Raw genomic sequence first — 22,065 nt, 5'->3', positions numbered from 1 at the left:
TTTATTATACACATATACACTTAATTTTTTTGTGAAGACTTAATATAATATATTTATTCGATTTTTTTTTAAATAATGACGAAGATAAAGTATTGAAAAGCGGTATCGGGTAATTGAGTATGTATATGTACTTTCTAGAATCACTTTGTGATATTTTTTGGGTGTTCTTTATCATATTTTTTTATTCGTGATATCTTCCTCTATATCTTAAAAAGCGTTTCAACTATCTTTCCTCGGTCCGCTGTGCGGAGATGCATCTCCTTGCTCCACCACCTTCATCATCAAAATTTTATAGCAACTCTTTTTCTTTTCGTGCTGTTCGGTTGTGGAATGCTTTGCCATTAGACATTAGACGTGCTAAATCCCTTCCCGTTTTCAAAAATCTTTTGAAGACTCACTACCTTTCGCTGCCTTAACTTGCCTTTATTTATGATTGTATAATATATAATGTATGTATGTATATATGTATTTATTTTATTAGTATGTAGGTATGTATTATATTGTTTGCGTCTTCTTTTTGTTGAATTATATGTATATCGGCACTACCCGTTCAATGTTGTAAGTTCATAGTTTCCTGCTACCCAAAGGTTGTCTGGAAGAGATCGCTTCTTAGCGATAAGACCGCCTGTTGTTACCTAACTTTTACGTGTTTTTTCATTTCCTGTCTATTTTTAAATGTATGGTGCACAATAAAGAATATTTACTTACTTACTTCCTTCAGGGGTTCATTGTGATATATACTATATTCGTTAGATAGTCTATCTTATTGGCTTCCGAGTTCTGATAATAGTATAATTTGGTAAATCAATTAGTCATTAGAAAAAGTCGGCAAACATGAAAGATGTCGGCGTAAAGAGACGACTTCACATAGAAAATTTGAACTTATCGATTGGAAATTTAAAACGTAAACCTATATTTTTCCACCTACATGTTTGTCAAACTAGAAAGCAACGCGATAAACATTAATATATGTGTACAGCACCAGCAGCCCATCCCGGGCGCGGGCGCGCCGGCGCCGCCGCCGCACGCCGCGCCGCCGCTCGCCGCGCACGCGCACACGCACACGCTGCCGCACCAGCCCTCGCAGCCCGCGCACACACACCACCGCACCTCCAGGTACGTACCCTCACACACATCTTACCGTACTCGACTATACACCACAATCGACCGAACCTAACGGTGACAAAAGTTTTAGTGCCGACCCTAAGGATAAATAAGGAATGAAAATGGGACATAGCTACAGCGGAAAAATATGGACACGGATGAATTAGCCCTTAAATTTCTCACAACTTCGCTGGCATGTACATCTAGAACGAGTAGGATGCGATCGCGCTGACAAAAACCGTATGTACACAGGGTGTCAGGGTGTCAGGGTACCCCGGTCTCTAGGTATCGTTGGAATAATGACCTCATAAATTTAACTACCTGGAAAATATAACTGGCGTGATGTGATGTGGCTTGGGATCTTTTCATTGGCGCTTCTCTCTACAAAGCGCCGGCCATAAATGTACAGAGAAATGATTTCCTTTCACATCTAAATCAATTTCACAATTACATATTAATTTAACCTTGCCCATACGTGTTAGTCAACGTTTTCTCTATTTTTTACTAGCGCACCGATGCCGCCTAATATGTGCCTAACGGCAGCGAACAATGGGCCGCCCGCGCCACCGCCTGTACCGCCGCACCAAAATCTTCCCGCACCTAATGTGAGTACCTACTCTGCAATCAAGTAGTCGACTTATTTGAAAACATAAAATATCACAATATATTTTTAACCATGCATGCCGGGCTCACACAAACAAAGTAGTCTATTTTATATAATTTACGAAAAAACTCTTGTAAGGTATTTTCATCCTGTTGTAATTTCAAAACTTTCAAGCGAAATGTAAGTTTAGGAAATAATTGTAGAACTATTTTTATATATAAATATGAATAGTTGTGATTTTATTAGTTTTAAATTTGTATTTAACTATTCGTGGCTGTCTAGTTAATTATTCGTTTCGAATTCTCAAAGTGATCCATCCATTATTGCCATCGTTACTATGCATCCTTGTAAAATTCTCAAGAATAGTATTCATATTGTTTTTTTTTTTTGTACAGGGTCCCATAGCGCCACAGACGCCCCCGGCCGCGCCTCAACCTCCTCCAGCGGTTAGTATTTAATTATATGTATAATTGTTTTAATTCACAGGTCACGAACCGACCCTAGCTTATGCGAAAGTCTGCTTTCATATACGCTTTCAAATTAATAAAATGAGTTCATGTACTACTCATTCGTTGATTTATTACTTTCTTCTATAAAAATATATGGGACCTTATGAGGTTAAAAAGATAAATATTTGATGCATTATATTTGGTTTAGCAGCCGGCCGCCCCGCCGGCGCCCCCCGCGCCCGCCGCCGCGGGCCCGCCCCCGCCCCCGCCGCCGCCCGGCGCCGCCCCCGCCCCCGCCCCCACCCCCGCCGTGGCGTCCCCGCCCCCGCCGCCGCCGCCGCCGCAGCCCCCCCAGCCCGACCTGTCCGGCCTGGCCGCCCAGCTGCAGCAGGCCAGGCTCAAACGGCAAGCCAAGGTAACGTGCCCCCGGGACCTTCTCCCTGTCAGGATGCCCGAATCGTAGAATGTATAACACTGATGACTGTTAGGTCAGGATGGCCGCGTTGATAGAGAATCACTGGGGCTATTTCGAGTAAGGGGTGGCCGAGTCGTGAATAAATATTACCGAGAACTACTTCAAATCGGGATGACCAAATTGTTAGAAGAGATATCACCGAGGACTGTTTTAAGTCAGGATGGCTAAGTTGTTTTACAGCAAATACTAATTTTTAGCCGTCATGCTACAGCTGACGATTTTATGAATTACCACGATGTCGAGAGATGGTATGATGCAACAGGAACAAAATGTTTTCCCAGATACGTCTAGTGTCACATTATTTTACTAATATCTCTATTAACCCTTGCCCTTACGTTTTCCAGCAAGCGGTGACTCTCGCGGCGAGCGCGGACGCGTCCCCGCCCGGCGGCGCCGAGCACTCGGGCTCGTCGTCCAGCTCGGGCGGCAGCGCGCGCGGCAACAACAACATGCACTGCATGATGCACGAGATGCAGCGCACGCTGGCCCGCCGCCGGGCGCATTTGGACCGAGCCGAGGTACTACACATGTCTCATATAACGGTGACAAACATAGATGTTAAGTCCTCTATGTTATCTAACCTAACGGTGACAAACGTAGATTTTCAAGTCCTCGATGTTATGTAACCTAACGGTGATAAACGTGGACGACAAAGTCCTCGATGCTAAGTATGGCATATTTTACTGTAAAGGAGCAAAGTAATTCTATTGATTTTTCACTTACACGTCCCTCTGCAGGAAACGCAACTTTACATCTTCAATCCCGCCATCGAGGACTGCGGCTCCACTAAATAAAATCTAACTCAAACGTCGCCATGGCACTATCGGCGTTGCTCTGTCAATTTGCCAAGGCGATCTCGTGTACGATCCGGAGCAAGGATAGTGTTTTTTTATGTCGGCCCCTTTTGGTAAAAGTTATATCGTACCTGTTTCAGGAGTCGTCAGGGGATAACAGCGCCAACACTACACCACTGAAAACGTGGGAACGCGCTGCTACGCTACCACACCGCCTACCCAACACCTGTAATGGCACTACGCGTAAGTTTACATTTGTGTTTATATTTAAATATACTTTTAAACTTCATCGCACAAAACAAAATCCTAATAATGCTACTTACTTGTTTTAACCATGACACATGTGCAAACTACCTAAAAATACATACATTCAAAATGGCGGCGAAGTTTTATAATTTTTTTAAAGTTATTAGGAATTGAGGGTTCAAGGATTTGAAATACCAATAGTCTTATATTGATATCAAAACAAGGGGGTGAACTTAAAGAGTTGTAAGTCTGTACTAACTTTCTACCCTAAAGGTTGATTGCACCATGCACATTTGCACAATCAACGAATTGAGCAATGTTAAACATCTTGGCATTCGATAGAGTTGATAGTCGGACCAAGCTAACTCTGCATGGCATTTACAATGATAATGTGTAGTGATTTCGTTATTAATTGTCAAACTTCTATGAAAATATGGCTTTTATAATGACACCACCTCACTTTGTTCTGTTCAAGTCAAATGGTTTTGTGTTTGCAGCTAACTCCGAGTCACCCGCTACGCAAGCGCCGCAGTCGCCGCGCTCGGTGCGCAAGCGCTTTGGCTCCGCAAGCGAGGAGACTATACTTAAGGTACCTATGTTTTATTTTACTTAGGTGGCTGATGTATCATGATTATTTTCTCCGCACATAATTCTCTAAGGATCTCCTCAACGAGCTCTTATGCCCTCGTCCAATAGTTTCCTGCGATCCTATGCAATTAGTCGGTACACCCTGTTAAGGCCCGTTCTGTGTAAACTAGTTTGTGTAACTTTAAGTGGTTTATTTATTAGACGTTAGGAATGCCACATGACACAGCTTAGTCTGTGAAAATGTGCCTCGGCACCGTCGCAGGCTGTTCTCACGTGCGTTCGTCTCAGGCGAGATATATCTTCGTAGCTACTTGACGCCGTTATTTCTACACAAGGTGGCTCGTTCTGGGACCCTATTAATTTAGCGTTTGGTTTTTTTACAGCAAGTGAACGGCGGTGGCGATGGCGGCGGCTACGTGTCAGCAGCCGAGTGGGAAGCTTTCAAGCAAGACATGCTGCGTGAGATGCGCGCGCAGCTCACACAGATTAAGCGCGAGATACTCGACGGTGAGTACTGACTAAGGACTGATCCACGAAACTATAAAACTGATGTGAAATATAAAATTTCCCAAATTGTGAACGCCTTAACGATGACAGATGGTTTGGTGCAATTGTTGCAACCGATCATAAGTAATATGAAATCAGAGTTAATATATAACGGTGACAAATAAAGTAGACATAAAAATCCTCTGTAGTAAGTAACCTAACGGTGTTAAACTATTACACTATTGACAGAGCTAAACTGTTAAACTATTGACATAGTTTTCAAGGTGCAAAAAAAATGTGTAAGGGCCATCTGTAGCGCCCGAAGTAGAGACTCATGCCTGCCATTGTTTAAAGAATTACAAATACTAACGGTCCCTTCTTTATATGTATATGAAATCTGTCTTTATGTGAAAAAAAATCTACACAAGTTTAAAATACAAAAAAGCAATCCGAGAATAACGTCCAAACTCCATGGTTTTAATTTGTGCTATCCCATTGATCACAAAACAGCTTACTTTAGAAAGAGTGTATTTTATATGTCTATTCACACATTTAACCACTTGCCTAATGAAATTAAAATACTTGAACTACCTGAATTCGGACGTAAACTTTATAAATGGTGCTTAGACAAAGCTTACTATAAGATAAGTGACCACTTTATGCCGTCGAGTTAGTATGACATATTATTTGTTACCAATAATTTTATTCGCATCACATGTAATATTTGTATAATTATTTAGCTGTAAGATTAGTTTTAGTATTAACATTGTACGCCGCATCGCGGTTGATTGTGATGATTCTACCCTAACATAATTTTAAGATCATTGTAACTCACAATATGACAATAAAGATTTCAATTCAATTCTAATACATTTGATCATAATACGACTTGAAAAATACATTGCTTTAATTTAAACCTTATTGTTACAGCAATGAAGGCGGAATTCGCGCGTAGGTAAAGCACGCCACGACGCATCGAGTGTTAACTAGTCCATCGCAGCCGCATACTGGTGAACAACGTGTTCTATCCCGCTCCCTCCTACTCCACTAGAGCAGAGCACCTGCATTTGCTTATATCCGTGAAATAAGGAAAGTACAGTGTTTTTATTAGGTTTTTCCATTACTATTTCCAGTTTGTTGGAATGATGAATAAGAAAACGTTTTATCAAGTCGGTGTTCGATTAGCCAGTCGAAAGAGGCTTATAATTGGTATGTAAAATAGAAATTATTGCGGAATTGGCAAAATGTAAAGAGATGTAACGAACAACGCTTGCTCTCAATGCTTTGTGATTATTTTTCACTTGCATAATGTACATCTATTACTCTCGTGTTTAGACTTATTATATATAAAGCGTCGATGTCACTTTGAAACGTGATGACTGAGAACAAAGCCTACAAAATGAGCCAGATTTTCGATATTTCGCCGGTCTAATATACTATTATTATAGTGGACTTGTTCACCAGTAAACGCGGTAACTTGTGATCGTATGACGTATGTTCGTGTAATGTTAGTTGGCACCGCGGACTTGGGCCTTACCGCGAAATCCGTGTCTATGTCACTTTATAAGAAAACGATGGACAAACAATTTAAACTACGGGTTTCGTGATAAGGCGCCAGTTTTAGAGCATTTAGTAACTAATTTAAACTAAATTGTAGTAAATACTAAAAGTTCTAAGTCCCGCGGACGACGTTGCCTGTTAAATCGGTCTATAAAGCCATTCAGTGTGATTTTATTGTGTAACAATATTTAAATATAAACCAGTATTTTTCAAAAAATAACGGTTTAATGTTATATGATAAAATCGTTAGTATCCTAACGAGCGATTAATAATAAATAAAAATGTAGAATTAGCGCACGAATATCGAAGCAGAAAGCAAGTTGTGTTTTTTTAATTTTATACTTAAATAAATATTTATTCGGATACGTATAATGTACGTAGTTATAAGGGTTCGGAGACGCCCTCGCGACATTTACTATTGATTACTATTAATATTTCCAACCCTCTTGTGTACAAATGTCTTATTCACTAATTTAAGATTGTAATATATAAAATAAATCGAACGCACACTTAGCGTCATTCATGTATTATTACACTATTCGTATATTATTAAAACTATAAATCCTAGCCCATTTGTATCTGCATCTTCGTCTTTTGTAAATGAGATATAATTTATTATAAATTCGTTACATAATCAATAGTAAATAGTGCAAGGAGCTTAAAGTATGTGTAATATTCATTTAGCGTCAAGTTATACCTAGTATTATTCGATATTTATTGACTATAAACGCGTATTTTGTACGCGTCACCTAGTTATAAATACTTTATACATAATATGTAATTAATGTATGTTACTGTTTTTTTTTACTCCATTGCCGGTACTTTATATAAACGTAACATTGACATCCAAATCTTCCCATAATATTATTAAGTCTTCCATAAAACATAAGTTTCAGCAGTTTTTCAGAAAGAATTACAAAATGGCACGCAAATAATTACTTATTTAGTAAACTGTTAACCTAAAAATGCGAATTTAGTCACGATAAAGTAACTTAAAAAAATTACAACCAACCATGGATTTAATATATGTTTTTAAGTAACGACTTATTGTAAATTCGGATATATAGGATTTTTGGGCATCACTTATATATATATTTAGTTATGTTTATGGGAATTTACGTAGAAGGTCAATTTTATATAAGTGGATCTCATTTAAATAAAAAATAGAACAAGCTCATTTTATATGTTGGCTTTAAAATATATTATTTTCCGATACGAGTATTTATATTTATTTGCCACTTAGAGTCTGCTTAAGGCTTGTGATTCTTTTTAATTTATCCAGTTGTGTAGTACATTCATAGGCCAAACTAGACTAAGTGCTTCGTAGATTCCTAGGCAAGCTTCTAACTTCCGGCAATGGATTAAAAAACGTCATATTACGAAAATGTATCACATATTATAAAAAAACGACGAAAATTCAAAAGTACATTAAGGTACAGTTTTTTTTTTTTACTTAAAACATCGGCTCGAGGCACGACCCTTTTAGTTTTTAAGAGTACTTTAAAACTGACTGATATATCATTCCACTTTAAAATGCCAGGCATAATCGGCCTATTGATTTTTCGTACAAAACGAACACCATGCAATTTAGAAGATTTTTACACTTTTTTTTTATAGCGACCATGTCCTTTTTGGGATTATGAAAATGTAATTTACCAATAGATGTTTTAACTCTGGTGCTCGCAGTAACACTAAACATTTTGTATATCACGTATACAGGGTGTCACAAGACACAATTCAAAAACTGAGAGATTTATTACATATATACCTCGTGTCTTCAAAATCAACCCATGTGCCTTTGGTTATCAAGGCCCGGAAACCGGTTAAATTTCCAAACCGTTACCACCAACCACTTACTACCTACTTGGCGAAAAACCTTTTAATACTGGTATGGTTCGTAAAACCGTTATTTTTAAACCAGATATTAGGCGAACATTTCCATAAAGTTCTTGTCTGATTAACCGGTGTAGAGCAATAAAAACCGGTTTCTTCCTATGTCGGTGTCCCACGCCCACCACCACCAAGCCAGCCGGCCTTGTCGCTCGTCGAATAAACCGGTTTATTTAGGTTACAATAAAGGTCTTAAAAATTCGGAGTAAAACTGAAATAAACCGGTATATATCGCTATTTTTAAAACCGGTTCCTAGCCTTGTTGGCTATTTTTGTTCGATGGTGATATGTTTTTGCGACATCCTGTATAGTTTAAAACACCCGAGTGTATTTAATGAGCCTGTTTTGAATAACGACTGATAAAAGCATTTAAACATGTTGCCATAGGTATACTATCGTGTAGAAGCGACATTAATAATTTTATATACGAAATTACTACAGACTATATTAATTATAACTCCTCAACTTACAGGGGTCTGAAACAGCCCCCCAAAAAAAAAAACAGTTTAAAATCGCGTCAGTTGCAAGGAGGGGGCAAAGCCCCATTTTAAGGGGTGTATCACAAACTACAGAGTACAATGAATTCAGTCGATCGACTAAATACCGCAATGTAAAAACATTTGGGACACTTGTAGAGGAGTCCTCATTCTGTTTGTCTTGCCCCGAGCAAAATAAACTGATTCTTTTACCCCACGTGTCTTTATTCCATTTACATTTCAATAAATAAATAAATAAACAATTCAATTTAATAATAGTAATATTTAATTTAATGAATAAAGGGAATAATAATATTTAATTTTATTTTATTTACAATAGCAATATACATAATGGATATATACCTACAGAGGATGCCGGCGGCATTTCCTCGTTGTATCGCAATACTGATACGTTGTGCGAGGAAGCCGCCAGCTCTTCGGTCACCAGTTACGTCAACCAGACGATTCGTGATTTCTGTGAAAAACTTGTGCACGCTGGGACCCCATGGTCCTAGAGGGTCAACTATGATCTTAGTACCTAATGTCGCCTCTACACGTTCGGTTCAAAACGGCCTTAAAGTTGTTGAAAAATCGTGGAATGGTTTTCTTGTGGTGTCATCGTTTAATTATAATTTTCCATTGATGCCGGTGCATAATTTGTCGACTAATAAAAATCATTCGTTCACTAGAAGTGATTACACTTAGTGATATTTATAATATTGTAATATGTAAGATAAAAAATATTAGTGATAATTTTTTTAATTAAAAAAACTAACCAAATTTAGTTGGATTATATTGTTCATTGAACTATTATTTTATATTGGTCTCAGTATGTCAAAGATGTGTATTTATTGAATAACGTAATAGTTGGGATTTTTTTATGCCATTTCGATAAAAATATTGTTAATTTTATAATACACTGCGCTTAGTGAATTCCTCTTATGTGTGTTATCCTTGAAATGATTGTGATTTTTGGACATTATTGAATATGCACTTGGACAATGAAAATTGGTACCAATAGACCGTACCAATGCATAAAGTTTATGCAGTTTGACCGGTTTTTGTTACCGAGTGTAATTACTCTCAATTAGTTTCTGACTGACTTCAAATAAAATGTAAATAATAAGTTTAAACTTTTTTTTTAATTTATAACAAATCGGCAATTTAAAATGCCTTTTCTACATATTTTCGCAGTGTTTTGATTGATAATTTATATTGATTATGATTACTATTGTTTTGTGGTGCGACACTAAGTGATCTATTACTGGCCATGCACTGTCAATAAAAATGATGCACATATAGGAAACGTGCATGAACTGTAGGAGGCAGCACAGGAGCCGTCAGATTTTTGGCGCGAGGCGTAAATGTGATGTTTATTGTTCCGATGTAGTCCACAAGATGGCAGAACCTACTAAGTACAAGAAAACACGTGACGTGTAAATGTAAATGTATATAATTCTGATTCCGACCACAAGATGGCAGACCCTCCAACGCGCACGGTCCCTATTTTTCACGCATGAACTAAACATCTTTGAGAAAATAATTAAGAAATGTATTGTTAAACGTTAATACTCAAAACGGTTTTTTCCCATACATTTTTAGTTTAGGTGTAGGGAGTAGGAACTATTTTCTATATAAAATAAATAATTCATATTTTCTTACCATGCTTCTTTAACTTTTCATATTTTCAGTACCATGCGAATATAAACATGAAGACAGTACAGCCACTAAAAATGTTTTTAGTTTCTTATCTGGCACTTTGTATACGTACTAGCACTTTGTACATCATGCACAAAGACAATTCTACCCAGTTCATCAGAAATATAGTACAACCAACGAAACAAATTAAATGCACAGTCAGCAAGCTTGGCTTAGTGTACATTTTATTTCAGTCATCTCCACAAACCTGTAGGGCTAAGATGGCTCTTCATCATTTGTCTTCCTGCCACGCTGCAGACAAATGATAAATGATTGATAATGCTGCTGTTTGTTTGTTGTATGCCTGTCACGTTCTAACAAGTGATAAAAATGGAACCATGCTGCCACCGCTGTCATCGTTATTTATTAACAGTGTCGGGCCTGCCCTATGTATTAACTTATTCGAATGCTTGTATGTCAGTAGGTGCCGCTAGCTTAGTGTTACCATGTAGATTTACAATGTCCTATTATTTTTTTGTAGTCACATAATTGTAAATAGTGGTAACAAATTATATTTTTTTTGTGATCATATACTTTTGTTTTTTTTTTCTTCATTTTGCACTTGAAAACTGAACCTTTTGCTTTTAAACTGTCTCTAAGTCTCGTTTGCTTTAAAAGGCTGGCGTCCACGAGGCTCGCCGAGGCGCATCGAATTGCAATAATTTGCCTTCTATATATTTACTATGAATGGTGAATTCGATTCGACACGCCGCGGCTTTTCGTCAATAGACGCAGTTTCATAGTAAATAATAATAGAAATATAATAGTAATAGTAGGCGAATTATTGCGATTAGCCTCTGCGAGCCTAGTCGACGTCGGCCTTAAGAACTATCTCCGAAAAAATACATAAAAGGGGAAAAAAGTACGTTGCTAAGAACAGGGTACAATTTTTTTTTTTTAATAATTGATTTTTTGAGTTTTTTTGCTTTCCTATCCAAATAGGTATCCTATGAAATACACTGCCGTACACGATTTTATTTAAAACCGTAAATTACAATACAAATTTTAATCGAAAGCTAACATTTTGGTAGAAACCTACCAGAATTGTATAGACATGGTTATTGAAATATCAACCCAATGTTTTTGCAATAAGGCGGATTGTTCGTTACGTTGGTCAGCGTCTGGTTAACTATTGTAATGTTTTACATGCGCTGGAGTCAATAAATCGATAAGTGAAATGTATTTGTGCTTTCATTTTAAATTTCCTACCTACGATAAAAGAGAATGACAGTGACTATTGACAGTGAAGAATTGGAATGAAACGAAGAGAACGTAGTGTTGTTAACATCATGAGTTCCAGACGCAATTGTTTTGTGTGATACAGGAACCGGTCCGGTATCCCCTTCGGGCTTTTGGAAGGGGTATTTCGTAAGGCTTTGGCTACCAAAGCCGTTACTAACTAAAACCCTTTCATTTGGTCATTAAAACGCTTCATAATACGGGTAAGCGGACATCCGTTTTTAGCGCTTAGGCACTAACCTCTTGAAGGGGTATCGATTATAAATTATGACTCTTATGCCATTTTCAAATATCAAATATTGGGTGAGACTGGGTGTCTAGCGCGTTGACAGCACAGGTGTTAATTTTTTGAATTAGGAAGGGGATACCCTTTCATTTTAGCGGTATCTTTGAAAGGGAAACCCCTTCCTATAGTTCGTTTTTTTCAGCATTAGGAAAAAGGTAAACAAGTTTGCCTAATGTCTAATGTAGTGTCTTGTCTAATGTATTTTGATTGAAAAACTCTTTAAAAAAAACAGTGAGCAGTAGTCTAACTTATGAAGGCAAAATAATGTAAATGATTGTATATGATTTATAATGGTTATTCAATAAAAAGATCCGTCATAATTGCTTACCTTCTTTCTAATGCTAAAAAAAACGAACTATAGAGCTAAGTCAAATGAATAGGTAAGCAATTCAAAGGGAAAGCCAATCCTTGACGCTGTTCAATAAACGACTAAGCCATTTAAAGGCTTTTTCTGGGAAGGGGTGGTCGAGTCCCTATAAATCAAAACACAGCTTAAAAAGGCATTTCTTTTATTAAAAAAAGAGAAAATAAAATTACAGAAAAAACACATTGCGCAACATTTATAAATAATATCTATCGGTCATAACCACATATTATGCGTCAACAATTATTGAAATTTACAATGTCAGTGTATAATTATTTTATACAAAGTCTATTCACTGGATACTACAATTTTGAATATAAAATGGGGAAAATAAAATAAAATATTTATAGTAAAATGGGTAAAATAAAAGGTAAGTATTTGCAAGCGAAATTGACATTTAAAAATGGCAGAGAATTCGGAGTGGGATCAGAATGCAGTATCCAGCGAAAAACTTAGTCTTAGTAATAATGAGGCCGCAGTAGTGAATAAACGGTGGCATCTCTGAGCTATCCTCAGGTTATTTCACAATAACCTATTAGAAGAGGAGATCTTTAGATATCGTTTACATTCAATAACGTTATTTTACAGCAAACTTTGTTACACGATTAACTATTCTCCGAAAGATAGTGAAGAAATCTTCACATACTTCATTAATCAAACTTAAACCTTCGTGAGACATATTCTAAAATATTTAGTTACAGTCAGCTGCGGGCTGCGGACCCCGCGCGCCCCGCCCCGCCCTGTCAGGCGCGCGGGGAGGCGCGCACTGCACGGAGTGCAGCCGTTGCGAGCCCTCAAGCCTGAGGAAGGACCCTCGATGGGTTCGAAACATGTCGCCAAAAGCGACAAATAATTCAAGAGAGTGTAACCGTGTAACTAATTTTTTTACTTCATTAATCATTATGTCAAAAGGAATATCAGTATTATCATATTTATCATACATTAGTGATAAATCACTTCTGAAAATACCAACTGAAAATGTCAAGCTATCTCCCTATTTTCAGGAGTACTAAGTCATTTGAGAAATGAGATTCTGAAGGTCTAAGCTACTGTAATCATGTCAAAGGGTCTCGATAAAATAGCTCCGATTTCACCGTTTTTTTAGGTATCAAAAACACCTAAAGCCGACAGTAAATGTGTTCACGCCGCCCAAAAACGATTCTGACGAACGCTGTCAATGTAACCTTAATGCTTTCGTGTAAGGTCCATATTAGCTCGCTTGCACCCATGATAATTGCATAAGACGAATAGTGTTCAATGGCTCAATAGGTAGCTATTTTTAGATTTTTATGTGCCTTTGACATGATGGGTTTACACAAGGTTCTTTTTTTATAAATTATTCGAGTTAAAGTGGAATATTTTAAACATATATATATATCGATAAGTACCTACTTACATAAGTCACTTTTTGGAGTTCATCTTTGTAGTTAAGTAACGATGAAAGCGAAGCGAGAGTGAATGTTTTAAGTATTAATTATTGCACTTTAACATATCAGATCACAATATGTGCAAAATAGCACTTAGTACACTAAGTTTAAGGTTTAATTTACCATTTGTCACAATTCCTCCGTAGGACCTTATTTAAGTTAGATAACATAAATTAACAAACATGTGATGTATATTTTGGTAACTAATTTTTTTTAGGTTTGAGGTAGAGATAAATAGAAACATCTCTGTTATATATTTTGGCTGGCTTTTTAAACGGGTCTTTGGCTGAGTGCTCGCATTTCATAAGGTGAGACAGGTCCAGAACTTTGTTGATATTTTCGATTAAATTTTCTACAGAATAAATTTTATGAAATCGTAACTTTAGTAAAACGTATAGTTGAAATTGGCGGCATTAATATGAATATATAAAGTTAATTCACTACAAAATTAAATCCAAAATAAAACAAATCGACCTGGGTACATTTTAACATTTTTTCATCAGCTGAGCACACTATTAGAAACATTTTAGAGGTCTCACAATATGATTGTTATAATACTTAGATTAACCCTTAGTGTGCGGCACGTCATTAAGTGATTATGAACCTTGTCGGGATGAAAGAAGGCTGACATTGGTCTGTAACCGCGAAGATCATTTGCACTCAGCCAGATTGGTATAGGTCTAACGCTTAATCCAGACGGTTGACAGTGATATATTCAAACACAATGTAAATTGTTCTTGAATAAATAAACTGAACTGAACTGAATTGATAACAGTGTGTTTCAATGTTTGGCTTCGTCAACTGGTTTTTGTTAAAGAAAAAAATATATATTTATAATTAGAACCAAACCTAACCTCGCCAACCGTCTGAGTTAAGTGGTTTTTAGATTACTTTCAATGCTGGGTGGGCTCTAGCGATACCTAAACTAATTCTAATTTTACCAAAGAAAGCGGGTATCAATATCAATGGATAATGTTCAATTTTTAATCTTATATCCATTAGTCAAGGTCGGCTTTGCTATGACACAGTTTATTACGAACGTTACCCTCCCTGGCAGTCTGAACAACTAATACCTTATAAACTAGTTTATAACATTAATATTGTAAATATATTTGTAAAAAAGCCTATACATATACAAAGTACAGAAGCGTACATAAGTGTTGTACTTAGAGAGATTTGTGGTTTTATAATCAGTTTATAAACTTGTCGACATTAATAGATTATGCTTATTTAAGAGAAAAAGTCAAGGTGCCGTAATAGATTTGTATTATTTCCATATCGTTCTGTTCTCGGTATATTTACCTAATCAAGAGATTTGTAATTTTCATACATTTAGAAACTTATAATTCATTTATAAGTTATGATACATCCTTAAATGACGTTGATACGGTATAGGACAACAGAAGCAAAAGAAACTGCAGTTTATGAATTATGTTAAGAGATCTTCTCTTAATATTAGCATAATAAGATATACCTATGTTTGTCGACAGGTTTATAACAGATAGTATAATTTATTTGTTGGTAAAACTTAATGTTTTGTGCATCGAAGCGTTTTAATATAGTCTCAATAGTCTGAACAATCACAACATCCTTATATTCTTGTCGGTGTACGGAGATGAAATGTAAGCCCTGGAAAAAGAGAAATAAGTTAAAAAAAAAAAAAAAAAAACAGTGCAATGTTCATAGTAAAATAGAGTAAATAAAGTATTTCATAGCTAAGGCTATGCTACAATTTTCACGATAAAAACATAGGTACCTAATGGAACATGTTTACTAAAAATATCAGTACAAAAAACGCAAGCATCAATAAAATGTAAAAAAAAAGCAATTTCAAGGTCCTTATCATCATTAAATTCCAGACAGTTAAATCACGCTATAACCTTGCTGGAATTAAAAACCTTACAATAGATTTCTTGTGGTCAGTGAGTCGGAGAAGAATAGGTATAGATGAGGACGTTTTATTATTAGTAGAGAATTTGAAATAGAGGTGGGTTGTCAAAGAAAACTTTGCAGCCACAGTAAATTTACTGCCATCTTTCGACACATGGTTAACACTTTTAGAACGCCACACCCCTATTTCAAATTCTCTTTGCTTAAGAACAACGAAAGACATCCAAAGCAAGATAAAAAAAGGCAACAAGCTCTCAATACGCTAAAATTAATAATAGTGCCATGCATCGTACATCAGATCGAGCAAGCTCCGGATTCTAGCCCAAATCTAGGCAACGAGAGAATATTTATGTGTGCTAAATAGAGACGCCTGCTAGCAAAATTACGATTTAATGTTTGAAAGAAAAATATAAAAATACACCGCACCGATTTCGACTCTTGGTCCAGAGTTTGTGTTTAAAGAACTTTATTTCTCAAAAGAAATTTTACATTTCACTTAATGAGAATATATACTAAATCAAAAGTAAATCAGTGAGCATCGCAAGTTATACAAAACGAACAAAAACAATAACTAATTAGACTAAGACGTTTTTGTCACAATAATTAATAGTAGCACACTGCAGGTAGCACTATAAAAGTTTCGAAATAGGTACTCCAAACCGAATCTTGCAACCGGCGTGAAAATGTATTTTACAGTACATATGGGGCTACTTTATAGCACTAGTGCGAGAAGTAGCATATTATGTTACTGTGTCGAACATTTCAAGGGCCATATGTACTGTAAAACGTTGTACGATACATGTGCGAATAGGTAATTCGCAACTCGTGTCGATTTAAAACACTCCCTTCGGTCGTGTTTTAATTTATCGCCACTCGTTTCGAATTTCCTATTTTTCGCACTTGTATCGTAATGTACTATTTCATAAACTGTATTTTTTTTTATAACAATCGGCAGCTGTTTCAAATTAATCTAATGCAATTTTGGATCTGATATACGTCACTACAAAAGTGCATGTTATTTTCATCGATAACTAGGTACGTAAAACAAAGTGCTCCACTGTTTAATGGGATTCTGCACTTCAACCATGCATGCTAAACTGACCGAAGAATTTGAGACACTGAGCTTAATAACGAATAAACGAATTTGGTATAATTGCAGTTTAAGCATGTATTAAAAAAAGGAACTTTAGGCTTATTTGAAATTTATAGTCATTTTATAAATTTGTGTTTTTATTAGCAACACGATTTTTCTAAGCTCTTTCCTGATTGGTAATTTAGTTTGCTGTCCGTTTGAACATTTAAATAAATTTAGCGGCAGATGTCGAAGTTAAATTTTATTCTAAATTCGATTTTAAAGATTTTTCTGAATGACTGCTGCCTTTGCTACTTCGTTAACCTAAAACCAAATCGGCCATCAGGTAAGTAAATATCGAATTACCAATTTTCGATGTTATTTTTTTCATTCCAATGTGTCTCACTCCTCAGGTCAACTACCTACGAACAATAAAAGCCACACGACAACGTACAAACTTGCCGAGTTAAACCTTAGTGGAAATTGCTTGGTTTATAAAAGTTTCTTTTCTTGCAGTCTTCTCGCGGCTCGCTATTCGTTTAGCACTGGAAGCATGGATCTAGAAAAATAAGTTTAATACTAATGTTAGTAGTTTTTTAATACAAGGCTAATTTAGTTAATAACATAGAAAATATCTAATACCTAAAACCGGCTATTCGAGAATATCCGGTTCGAAGGACCAATATATTTTTCTTTACAGTATACGATTAAATACTAACAATATGTTTAAACTATGAAATAAATTGAATATATATATATATATATGTGTACTACTTTTACAGACATCATTTTTATTGACGTATGATTTTTATTATGAAAGCATGTTAGGTCTACCAATTTAATTAAATATCACATAGTCCAAAATAAACCATATATAGCAGGTGTAATATCAAACTTATCACTTTCCAGTATATGAACTAAAATAAAAACGATAATCTAACATGTGACAACGCAAAATATTACATCCTTCTAAGCACCTATCTCTATTTATTTTGATGTATCATATGTAAATATTATAATATTTACTAGAATAATGCTATGAGCCCAGTAATGTGTGCTGGATCTGGCTAATTATAGTGGTTAAAATTAGAAATAATAATAAAATTGATTAGGCACCCCCAACGAATACCTACTTAATCTATCAAAATTGCTCGGGCCTTTCACAGCTGAGGGGATACCATTTTTTACCAATTTCTACCCAAAGGTAAATTTTTAGTAATACACTCGTAAATAGGCGGTAATGCACACTGTCATAGTTGTTAATTTAATATTTAAGAAAATAGTTGTGCTAACAGTATATACTGACTATAATTTATTTTACCAGTGATATCGAGTGAACGTGATTGCAATAAATTGAATTGCATTGGAGTATACAGAAACAGACCCAAATTATCAGTAGAAAAAGGCACGAAATTCAATTTGTATCGACAACTCTTCGCGCCTACTTTTTTAAATATGCCGCCTTTTTGTACGGGCAAGGTCGCTGTGCCAGAGTATAAATTGTTCTCATTTAAATTGGTAGACCGATTGCCAAAGCGCGGACAAAGCACATGACAACAACATTAGTAAATAAAACATAGATACCTTCCGTTTCCAAAGCTATGGGAATGGGACCTGGCAGCGATGGAAGTAAACATACATATAAGCGATACTGTAGGTATAGTAATTAGTTACGAGATTGGCGGAGCGAGATTTTAAACTATGCTATTATGAGGTGTGAAATGAAGCAGGAACTACTAAACGCTGGCCAGAAAATACAATTTTCGGTCTCCTGGGCGTTAACACATTCACCGCTGAGCTACGGTCGTAGCTAACGTTCGTTTCTCGGTATGTAGCGAGAATGCTTCGTACAGGCAAAACGACAACGTGTGGCGATTAGCACTGAATGGGTTAAAGGAAACCGATGATTCAGAGCAAAATCCGACGGTAGTGTCTCGATTCTGATAGCATCAAATGCCAATGCAATAGAAAACAGATTATTTATTAACAATAAAATTATACTGTATGGCGGTTGACGTTACCGGCGTCCTTCTCTTGCCTTTGGTATGGTCATTGAATAAAAAAATATCGATAGTAGGTATAATTGAAGAATTAATTAATTATTTTATCCTGTTTGATGGATCATTCTCTTTTTTTCTCAACAGGTGGTAAATGTTAAGAATGATTACCCTTTATGACGAGAGTATATGTAATATTTTATGATTACGTGTACATTTTATACTTTATGCTTTGACAGCGCAGCATTCAGTATTAGAGAAATCTAGTGTAGTTTCTAGATTCATAGATTATAAGTGCGAAATGAAAAAAATGTTGAGTATTTAACGAACACTACGAGCATAAAAGTAGCAAGAGTAAACTGAAAATACTTCACGTTTGGTACGACAATAGACAATTTTATTTTTGGATAATTTTTTTTACATGATATAAAATTAACTACTTGCCAACTAGCTATACCAATCTCGTATACTTACTCTCGAAAGTATTTCCGTACAAACCTGTTTTTAGGAAAAATATTTTATCCAAGAAACAAACTAATTCATAATGATTCTGCCGAAGGATTGCAAATTTTACTTTATGGTCAGTATTTATAAATAATATTCGTATAAAACAGGCCATACATGAGTAATCAAGATGAAATAGTAGGTAACTACCCAGAATAAGAATGACAACCAACATGATATATTGGACGTGAACAATTATTACTTAAAAATGTTTTGGTCGAGTGTAACATTTATTTGTTTGGCGTTGTGTATTATATCACGTGGGTTGTCATTTGTAGATGAAATACGCAAATTTTAGGTACAAAATGTAGGCAAATTAGTGTGAGCTGCAAGCATGAATCAGATTATAATATGTTAAGTAATTTTTAGAGTATCAAATGCAGACCTTCGCATGTTTAAATACCTAATGCATCCCTTTTTGTTTTCTCATACCTACCCACTCGTAATACTTACATACCTTAAAACTAGTAGGTAAATAGTAATATGATTGCCATTTCATATTTTCAAAGTGTAGGTGCAGGTTTTGCTCGTAATGGCCTAGTTTGTCAAATTTGTATTAAACACAAATCTGTGGACAGAGGGGGACAGGCAAGATGACAAACGCTAATCGAAACCTGAATTACATGTCTCTCATTCTAGCGCTCTAACTTAAAGAAACGTAACTGCCTAATCTTGATAATGGATGCAGATGTAAACCCATAAGAGGGTATATTGTTTAGAATATTTTGATTATATTGATCTTCGATCCCGGAATCTGATAAATTAGTACGAATCAACCGCAGAGGCTTCTGTAAATTGACCATTCGTTCATTATCTACAGCGTGATTTGACAAAACAGGCAAATACGAGCATTAACGTTAGTGCAATCGCACTAAATTGGCCCAAAATGTAATAGTGATCCTAGCGACTCACAGCTCCATATTGTGCACGGAGGACGCCGGGCAGGCGGCGGCGGCCTGGACGTGGCAGTGCTTGTGGCAGCGCAGCGCGCAGTCGCGGCACTCGTAGCCCTGCTTGCCGAGCCGCCGCGCGATCGTCTTCTGGCAGACCTCGCACACCGTGCCGCTGAATAAATAATACAATTTATTTATAAATAAATAAATAAATAAATATTATAGGACATTATTACACAAATTGACTAAGTCCCACGGTAAGCTCAATAAGGCTTGTGTTGCGGGTACTTAGACAACGATATATATAATATATACATATTTATAAATACTTAAATACATAGAGAACATCCATGACTCAGGAACAAATATCCATGCTTATCACACGAATAAATGCCCTTACCAGGATTTGAACCCGGGACCATCGGCTTCATAGGCAGGGTCACTACCCACTAGGCCAGACCGGTCGTCATATTTAAATACATATTTGATATTACATACAGTGTGCTGATCCACTATAGCGCTTTAAGTCTAAGGTTCGATTTTACTCGCTAAACTGAGCTCCTTTTAGTATAGGACCGACCCCGAAATCGTGAAAAAAATGTTAGCTCTTCCATATAAAGCTCGTCGATATCTGATCAGCAAATATTTTTTTCCATATCCCATGACAAATGTAGCTCAGTGAGTTGAATCAATCAATCAGAACCCTGCATTTAAAGCCCCATAATGGACGACACTTTGTATAAGTATTATTAAAATTTTATATTTTTCTGTTAGGCCCTGTGACTTGAATTTACCTATAAGTATTTATTGTAAATAATTAGTTTTCTTACTATGTCCCTGGTCATAATTATTTGTCATACTTGTGACTCAAGGAATTATTATAAACTAACCTAAACTACAGGCTGTACTGTTTGATTTATGGTATTCCAAATAAAAATAGCAAATAGCACTAACCAAAATCTACTTAACTATTATATATGTTTCAGACCATTTTGGTATGGATATAAACATATCAAAATAGGACACATTTGATACACTAAATATCTGGGCAAAAAATAACTTACCCGCTCAAATGCTTAGCGATGAACGTGTGCTCGTTGTAAATGTGCAGCTTCACGCCCTTCCGCCGCCACCTCGAGCGCTGGGCCACGGCCAGCGGCACCAGGTAGTGCTTCCGGATGCCGGCCTCCAGGGTCTCCAGCACCAACGTGGACGCCTCGTGCACGAACGTGCGCGCCGACGCCGTGCTGAACCCGGACATCTCGCTGAGGGAGGATCTGATAGTTAGTCCATCAAGATACGCGTCAAAACGAAAGTGATGCGATGAAAATACGCATCGTTTTTGATGCATCCGCCAAAACCAAAGAGATTGATGTATGTAAGTGATGTATTTTGTTCAGCCAATTTCCATTAGGGACATTTTAATATTGCCCATATAAAATGGAATTTTACATTAATTATTTGCCACGATTATAAAATCATTTATGCATAAATAAAAATAATGATTAAAAAAAAATATGTAAAAGAAGATAAATTGTGTTCCAATGAGAGAATTATTTGAAAAGGGAATTAAGACATTAGTGATAACATTCGTGTGACAAAAAAGCGTGAGTAAGCGTTTTAATCACGCCATTTAGAAAAAGAAAGTTTAGTATGAAAAACCAGTGTTACCAGATTGCAGTGCGATTACCCCCAGCGCATGAGTGTTGACAGATGGAAAGAAAGAAAATTTACCATTAGTGCCGTAATGTTACCAGCTTATATATAAATATTCTAAATATTGTATGGCAAGACAGCATTATTTGTCAGTTATAAGCATATTAAGTTAGTAGGTAATTTAACTGTGTAGTTAAATTAACATAAACATAAATATATTTTTATGTGAACGTTAGATAATATAATGTAGTCTTGCCATGCCACAGCCATAAAATATAATGTATAAATAGTGAGTTTATATTTTAAGAACAATCAAGAAATAAAATGTTCACATCTATTCAGTATCGATTAGATATATTTATTTTTG

At 36.1% G+C, this 22,065-nt stretch overlaps 2 protein-coding genes across 12 annotated transcripts in view; one reads left to right on the top strand and one right to left on the bottom strand.

The window, feature by feature from the left end:
* The window catches only part of LOC133531212 (protein enabled-like), a 101,556-nt gene extending 90,655 nt beyond the window's left edge, over positions 1 to 10,901 (top strand). For all 3 annotated transcript variants that reach the window (XM_061869350.1, XM_061869349.1, XM_061869348.1), the window contains 9 exons: positions 980 to 1,116; positions 1,613 to 1,709; positions 2,104 to 2,154; positions 2,369 to 2,572; positions 2,977 to 3,150; positions 3,567 to 3,669; positions 4,170 to 4,261; positions 4,644 to 4,767; positions 5,677 to 10,901. In XM_061869350.1, coding sequence (XP_061725334.1) covers positions 980 to 1,116; positions 1,613 to 1,709; positions 2,104 to 2,154; positions 2,369 to 2,572; positions 2,977 to 3,150; positions 3,567 to 3,669; positions 4,170 to 4,261; positions 4,644 to 4,767; positions 5,677 to 5,705 — 1,011 coding nt within the window. In that variant the 3' untranslated portion in view covers positions 5,706 to 10,901. The remainder of the gene's footprint in view (positions 1 to 979; positions 1,117 to 1,612; positions 1,710 to 2,103; positions 2,155 to 2,368; positions 2,573 to 2,976; positions 3,151 to 3,566; positions 3,670 to 4,169; positions 4,262 to 4,643; positions 4,768 to 5,676) is intronic.
* Positions 10,902 to 12,387: 1,486 nt separating this feature from the next.
* LOC133531104 (uncharacterized) overlaps positions 12,388 to 22,065 on the bottom strand; it is a 109,251-nt gene continuing 99,573 nt past the window's right edge. For 4 of the 9 annotated variants that reach the window (XM_061869208.1, XM_061869209.1, XM_061869207.1 and 1 more), the window contains 3 exons: positions 21,107 to 21,319; positions 20,062 to 20,214; positions 12,388 to 15,315 (listed from right to left, as the gene is read on the bottom strand). In XM_061869208.1, the coding sequence (XP_061725192.1) occupies positions 15,267 to 15,315; positions 20,062 to 20,214; positions 21,107 to 21,319 (415 nt within the window). In that variant the 3' untranslated portion in view covers positions 12,388 to 15,266. Of the gene's footprint in view, positions 15,316 to 17,102; positions 17,208 to 20,061; positions 20,215 to 21,106; positions 21,320 to 22,065 lie in introns of all 9 variants that reach the window. The other 5 variants (XR_009801457.1, XR_009801458.1, XR_009801456.1 and 2 more) reach the window with 5 other exon arrangements.

Source organism: Cydia pomonella, chromosome 24 (assembly GCF_033807575.1).
Source record: "Cydia pomonella isolate Wapato2018A chromosome 24, ilCydPomo1, whole genome shotgun sequence".
In the NCBI taxonomy this organism is placed as follows: domain Eukaryota; kingdom Metazoa; phylum Arthropoda; class Insecta; order Lepidoptera; family Tortricidae; genus Cydia; species Cydia pomonella.
This window is presented reverse-complemented; position numbering and strand designations above follow the sequence as displayed.